The following is a 6,878-nucleotide window of genomic DNA, read 5'->3' on the forward strand; positions in this document are numbered from 1 at the left end:
GGCGAGTGACAGGGGCTAACTAGCAGAGAACGGTTGCAATGAATCATCTCACCTACGGCCCAAATATCTCTTCTTCCTCATGGGGGTTCTCCTCCACTGCCCACATGTCCTGCACGGCTGTTTCCTACCTTCATTGTGATGCTCCTGTTGGCTCCACTACAGCCTCGGAAGCCTGACCTTTGCTACAGACAAGCGTCTGTATCCCTGCCGGCAGCGAAGAGGGGCAACATCCATTAATTATGTGAATTTGTCTCACATCTGTCGTCCGTGGCACTTCAGGGCTGTCACACACACGCTACCGTCAGAAACACTCCTGCACTTTACCGGCTTCACTCTTGTCCAGTGTGAGAAAGTGGCCGTTTATCTTTGTTTGCCTCAGCGGCCTTTACGGTGCGTCACCAGTCGTACAAGCATCCAAAGGTTTTACTGTTGGGTTCATGTCCGATCCATCAGCAGGGCGCTTTCACCTTTCAATAATCACCTCCTCACCAGCTGATATTGGACAGTGTTCGTGGCAGCAAGCTTAGGATTTAGCTTTAGTTTAGGACATAAGGTCATCTTATTGATATTTATTGTTTTTATGTCTGGGTTTGAGGCTAAAGACTGAAGAAACAGATGGAATAGCTGTTGTCTGTCCGGTTAAATCTGCTGCGAAGGTAACGGCATAAAAATGAAACTGTATAAAAATGTTTAAAGGGTAAATTCTTCGTGGTCCCTACGTTGTGTGGAAGCGCTCGTGAAAAAATGAATAATTGGCTAATAACCCTTTTCCCTCCGTGTACAGATTATTTTCACCTCAAAAACTCCCTTGAATCCCACAGAGCCAACAGGCGCTGACAGGAATGTGTGTTTTTGTGTGATTGGACTCTCCAGGCTGACCATCAATGCCGAGTGCCAGCTGCAGCTGCACAACTTTCCGATGGACGAGCACTCGTGTCCTCTGGTCTTCTCCAGCTGTGAGTGTACAGAACGAATCATGCTGCCGTGTTTAATCTGAGGTGTGAGTGAATGGATCCCAGAACAGTTAAGCATAATAAACAGCGCCCCTTCTGTCAATCAAACCCATCCCTTCACCTAAGGACGTCATCGGACAGGAAGTTGGTTTCCACGGCAACCTATCTGGTTTTCTGATTAAGTAAGAGCTCCTTATCATCCGAAATTAGTTTTCTGAGGGAGCAGAATAATTAAATGCACAGTGAAGATATGGAATTGAAAGCGCAGACTCAGATGTGCTATAGGAAGTGTACATACTACGCCGTTGGACACAAATAAAAACTTGATTTCTTTCTTTCGACATTTTAATATTTTCTTATCTTGCAATCAAAGCCCATTTTTTAATCTCACATTTCAGTCAAGCTTCTCATCAATGCAATTATAAATATGCAAATTTGAGCCTTTTGTTTATTTGTTTGTTTGTTACATGTTTCTGTTGCCATAAACAACGATGTGCTGTCAGGATCCGCTGGATATTATGCCTATGTCCAACAACTATGTCAAGTCATTGTTCTCCAGCACTTGGAAGAGATGCAGTTATTTAAGTTCCAGTGTTGGATGAGCGTCTGGTTGCTCATTACTGAATTCACATGGAAGCATTATATTACACGCAAAACTAAATCTATAAAATAACCAAATTTAGATGGTAAATCAATGTAACAGTGATTGAGCACCGGCCTCTGCCAGGTCATTTTGATGCATATTGTGACTATCGTCCATAGTATAGTATAGTATAGTATAGTATAGTATAGTATAGTATAGTATAGTATAGTACAGTACAGTACAGTACAGTACAGTACAGTACAGTATCTATCTATCTATCTATCTATCTATCTATCTATCTATCTATCTATCTATCTATCTATCTATCTATCTATCTATCTATCTATAAGGATGGATGGATAGTTAGATAGATAGACAGACATGCTGACAGATAGTTGGTTGGATAGTTGTTGAGGACTGGCCTGAGAAGCTGAGGGTTCTCGGTTCAAGACCGGGTGCGACAAAGCATGGAAGGTGTTCTTCAGAGAAATGCCAAGGTACCTTTGAGCAAGGTACCAAACCCTCAATTGCTCACTCACCCAGCGGTGCACCCAACGGTGCTAGAATGGCCTCCAGGACCCTCCCTGTGCCTTCATCCAAAAGAGATAAAAGCGTCAAGATCACAAGGCACTATGTGAACATTTTGGGGGTTCAAGTGTACCCCGGGGGGGTCCTGGCACCTCCACCTGCTGCCACCTGCTACCAGCACATCTACTCGGGGTCTTGAACCGAGAACCCTCTGCTTCTCAGCCCTTCATTTGATTAAAAGTTGGTATCTGCAATTGTGAGCTGTTATTTGTTGAACTCCTTCAGTCCGACTGCTAAATCTTTAATGACATCATTAGTATCAAATGAGAGAATGTGGCAAATGTTAATGGAAGCCATTCATCAAGCATGTTTGAAAACAATTAGCCATTCAGAGAACCTCTTCCCTCACAGTTAATGTTTTTCTTAATTGAAAGCCTATTACATAAAATTGCTATCAGCCACCATAATAAATTTGTTAGCTTTTCTGTATAAATGATTATGTGGCTGTTTAGGACAACATTTACCAAAGCCAGTGCTGCAGCGAGGTGCGCGGCGCCGTTATTAAGTCGTCATTAACCCGACGTGATCAATTTTTAAGAGCACATCCAGTCTCCGAAGGCATCGTGTGAAGGTCAGGCCCGACATCAAGATGGAATCAGTGACTCGCTGAACTTAAGCTTTCATTTAATCCGCTGTGATTCTGCCTCTGTCTCCCTCTCAGACCCTCTTTTCATTAGCTAGCCCCCAACAAAAGACACATTTTACTGCTGCTAGCATTAAGGGCTGCCTGCGTGGAAAATCCATCATTATGATGTGCACCGAGGGTCTCACAACAATCAGACACACACGCTGTCTGTAATTGCAGATGGGTACCCACGAGATGAGATGATTTACAAGTGGAGGAAGAACTCTGTGGAGGCAGCTGACCAGAAGTCCTGGCGCCTCTACCAGTTTGATTTCATGGGCCTGAGAAATACGACAGACATAATTAAGACGACATCAGGTGGGGGCCGTCGGTGGCACACAGCTCATAACGCTGCTGCACTTTGTGACATCAGATGGAATTTGTTCATTTTTTTTCATGTCCCCCCACAGGTGACTACGTGCTAATGACCGTTTACTTTGACCTGAGCAGAAGGATGGGCTACTTCACCATCCAGACCTACATCCCCTGCATCCTTACCGTGGTCCTCTCCTGGGTGTCCTTCTGGATCAAAAAAGACGCCACGCCAGCCAGGACGGCTTTAGGTACGGCCCCGCTGGTCCAGAACTGTCCACATCAGGACACGTCCTGCTTTTTAACCATATCAGTGAATATGTTTTGTCTGTACATGCTGTTAGCTAAGCCGCATGGATATTTGTCTGCCGCTTAACTCGAGTCACTCCACCTGCTTTTGTGTGTTTTATTATGCTTTTTCCCCTCTTTTGCACACGCTCTCTATTTGTTCTTGTGCAGTCCTGTGGATCATTTCACTGAAGGTAATTGATTACATCCATTTTTCTTTTGGTTTGTCTTGTTTTTTCAATCTCCGTTTACATTCGGTTGATTCTTCACATGTTTCTCAGTGTCTGCATTTAGTTTAAGTCCCAGAATATTAAATCCTGTCATTTCTAGTGTTCGCATGATCAGCTTTTTGGTTTTTCAAAATTCAATAGTTGCACATTTGCTAAGTACATTTTATCTTTTCACTGCACAGTTTGATAGAAATCCTTTTACTACATGCGTAGAACACAATATGTTGATTGTTGTTGTTTATATGATGATGGTTAAGCTCCATGTTTCACAGGTTCCATTTATATTGAATATTTATAGACTTGGACAGAATTAATATTACATTTAATTTATCAAAATTTGGTTTTGGCTGTTTTTCCTGCATTGGCCATTAAAGTAAAGCTCCTTCTGACTAATGAATGCAACTTTTTGGAGCTCCTAACTGTGGCCACTACTGTATAGGAGCTGAGGCATTGGGCTGCAGGAAGGGTTAAAGATGTGAAGCACCTTAAAAGTAATCTTAGAATGGACGGAGATGGATGGAGAGAGTACATAGCAACCCTTCAGCCAATTATTTTAAATGTCCACTTTTTGAACCCGCTACTCTTTTCTTTCTTTCTTACCAGCCGACCCTCTGCTGTCTGCGCAGCATAACGCACCGACCGTTCGCAGGTGTAATCACCGTGGCGAGCAGAGGCTAACAGAAAAGGCTGAAATGTCTCCCTGAAATAGATGAGGCAAACTTGTTACCATGGAAACCCGAGTGAAACAGTTTGTGGCTTTTCGAGTGCGCGTCGGCATTGTGGTGCCTTGCGGAGTGAAACCCTCACGTGCGCAAGGAGAAATTGTGATTGTACCACAAATAAGGCACCGATTTGTTTCTTCGTTACCGGCGGGTCGGGCAGCATGTTCCAGACGGTTTACTGTAAGGCCCAAACACAGCAATGCCAGGAAGGTGATGTGTTTCTAATGGTTGTTGTGTACCATGACATCAGTTCGGCGCATGCCTCCGGTCCATTCCACATGGCCAGTTGACATATTGTTTATACAGTTAGCCACTTTTATTAGATCATCAGATTGAATTACAGCCCCAATGAGAGGGTTGGGTCCACAGATCGTTAGCACTCAGCGTGCTTTTTGTGTGTATATGCGGCCTGTAGGCATAACGACCGTGCTGACCATGACGACGCTCAGTAGCGTCGCCAGGACGTCGCTGCCCAGAGTGTCTTACGTCACCGCCATGGACCTGTTTGTGACCGTCTGCTTCCTGTTTGTGTTTGCCGCCCTGATGGAGTATGCAACGTTAAACTACTACTCGTACAGCACGCGAAGACCCAGCTGCATGCAACACAAACGTCTGGTGAGTTGAAGACGCACCTTATATTTTAAAAAAAAAGGGCAAAAAGCTGCATCTCATTTGTAATTAAGGCACGTGTGCAAGTAAGTTCTTTTGGCCAAAAGCCGTTCTCCTGTTGCGATGTCAGTCTTAAAATGACGTGCCACTGCCCTTTAGAAGCTCTTCTGATAAGACTGTTGCTATTTCCAGACCCTGCACTCAACACAACCAGCGTCCAAGATAGCAGACAGGCCTTGTGTTCTCTGCAGAAACACTTTACATAAGTTGAATGTAAATGTTGGGCTGGAATAGGGGATTACGCAACACCTTTGAGATTAAAGCCGTCGACTTGCCGATTGGTGCATGAACCAAACTAGGAAATTGTGTTAATTCCTGACACAAGTGGTGAACTACACCCTCCGAGGGTTCCTTCACCTGAAAAGCTAAACACTTATGGCAAAATTGTGGGCAAAAAATCAAAAAGTATTTTCTTTTATTATGACGCAGACAGTGAATTATGTCAGGTCCAGCAGACAAATATATGTGCTGCGGTTTATCCTGAATGATATAGACATTCATATCAAATGGTCTGTTCATTTACGCACAGCTCTCAACTCTACTGTTTCAGAATTAAAGACTCAAACAAGAGCATCCTTAAGCTGACAATGTAGGATTTGTGCTGATTTAAAGTTTTAAAAGGTGAAACGATGAAACCAAAGGAAATAGCAGCATTGCATCTTTAAAGGCCAAAATTTAAATAAAAATTAGAATATCAAAGTAATGGATTATACACATTTTGACATTTTTTTTCTAATTAGATGAGACTATGTATATGTTGAATATATCAGTGTGTAGTGAAGGACCACTCAGAAACCTCTCCTCCTCCTCCTCTTCCTCCTCCTCCTCCTCCTCCTCCTCCTCCTCCTCCTCAGACCTATTCTGTCCTGGACGTCCAGCCTCCTCACAGCATCGTCACGTTGAACAACTCCATGTACTGGCAGGACTTTGAGGAAACGTGCGCGTACGAGTGTCTGGATGGGAAAGACTGCCAGAGCTTCTTCTGCTGCTTCGAGGAGTGTAAAGGAGGCGCGTGGAGGAGAGGACGCGTCCACATAGACTTACTGGAGCTGGACGCGTACTCACGCGTCTTCTTCCCCACCTCCTTCCTGCTGTTTAACATCGTCTACTGGGTAGGCTACCTCTACCTTTAGCACAATGCTGGACCTGGCCACACAGGAAAGCTGGACCGGTTTGATAAACCAGAACAGACTCTTGGCTGCGGTACATCCAGCTGTTTCCTGAAGGAAGACCCTCCAGACTACGACACAACATCTCCTCCCTCCGATACACAGGAGGAGGAACTGAGAAACCACGAAGAAGAAGCCACACCGACACTTCCCCAACGGGAGGAAAACTTGTGATGAAGGGATCAGACCGACACGTCAGAACCGGTTAATAAAAACCCAAGGACCACTCACAGTGCCTTCCTCTGGGGGGTGGACTCAGTCTGCTACAATAATCAGGGAAAATGATTTATAAAAACATCAAGAAGCTGGTTTTGGCTGATCATTGCTCTTCTTGTTGGGGGAGTTACACGTCTGGTTTTTTTTATCACTTCAAGTCACGTTTACTCGACTCATTTCTCCTGAGTGCCCCACGACAGGAACTGGTTTCTAGGGAAGAAGAGGAACCGGAGCATCACAGGCAATAACATGTCATTTACTGAAGAATTTTTCATTTACATTACAAGATTTGACGTCACTGATGGCGTCAGTGAATTCGACTGGCTTTGGAGCTTGAAAATAAATAAAATAACGTGAAGGCTCCTTTGCCAACTGCCGGCAGAACAAACGCTACCACACCAGAAGAACCCGGCTTTATGACTAGATATGCGTTCATCAGATTAATGTGTCAACCACACATACAGCGAGGCAGGAAAGAGCTGCAAATACATCCATAATAATAATAAAAATAATAACGTCCGTA

General features: G+C 44.1%; 1 protein-coding gene across 3 annotated transcripts in view; it reads left to right on the plus strand.

The window, feature by feature from the left end:
- gabrg3 (gamma-aminobutyric acid type A receptor subunit gamma3) overlaps positions 1 to 6,487 on the plus strand; it is a 29,203-nt gene extending 22,716 nt beyond the window's left edge. For 2 of the 3 annotated variants that reach the window (XM_029827675.1, XM_029827674.1), the window contains 5 exons: positions 874 to 956; positions 2,930 to 3,067; positions 3,160 to 3,312; positions 4,717 to 4,916; positions 5,825 to 6,487. In XM_029827675.1, coding sequence (XP_029683535.1) covers positions 874 to 956; positions 2,930 to 3,067; positions 3,160 to 3,312; positions 4,717 to 4,916; positions 5,825 to 6,103 — 853 coding nt within the window. In that variant the 3' untranslated portion in view covers positions 6,104 to 6,487. Of the gene's footprint in view, positions 1 to 873; positions 957 to 2,929; positions 3,068 to 3,159; positions 3,313 to 3,520; positions 3,544 to 4,716; positions 4,917 to 5,824 lie in introns of those variants that run through there. The other variant, XM_029827677.1, reaches the window with a different exon arrangement.
- Positions 6,488 to 6,878: the final 391 nt, after the last annotated feature.

Source organism: Takifugu rubripes, chromosome 20, assembly GCF_901000725.2.
Source record: "Takifugu rubripes chromosome 20, fTakRub1.2, whole genome shotgun sequence".
NCBI classification, from domain to species: Eukaryota; Metazoa; Chordata; class Actinopteri; order Tetraodontiformes; family Tetraodontidae; genus Takifugu; species Takifugu rubripes.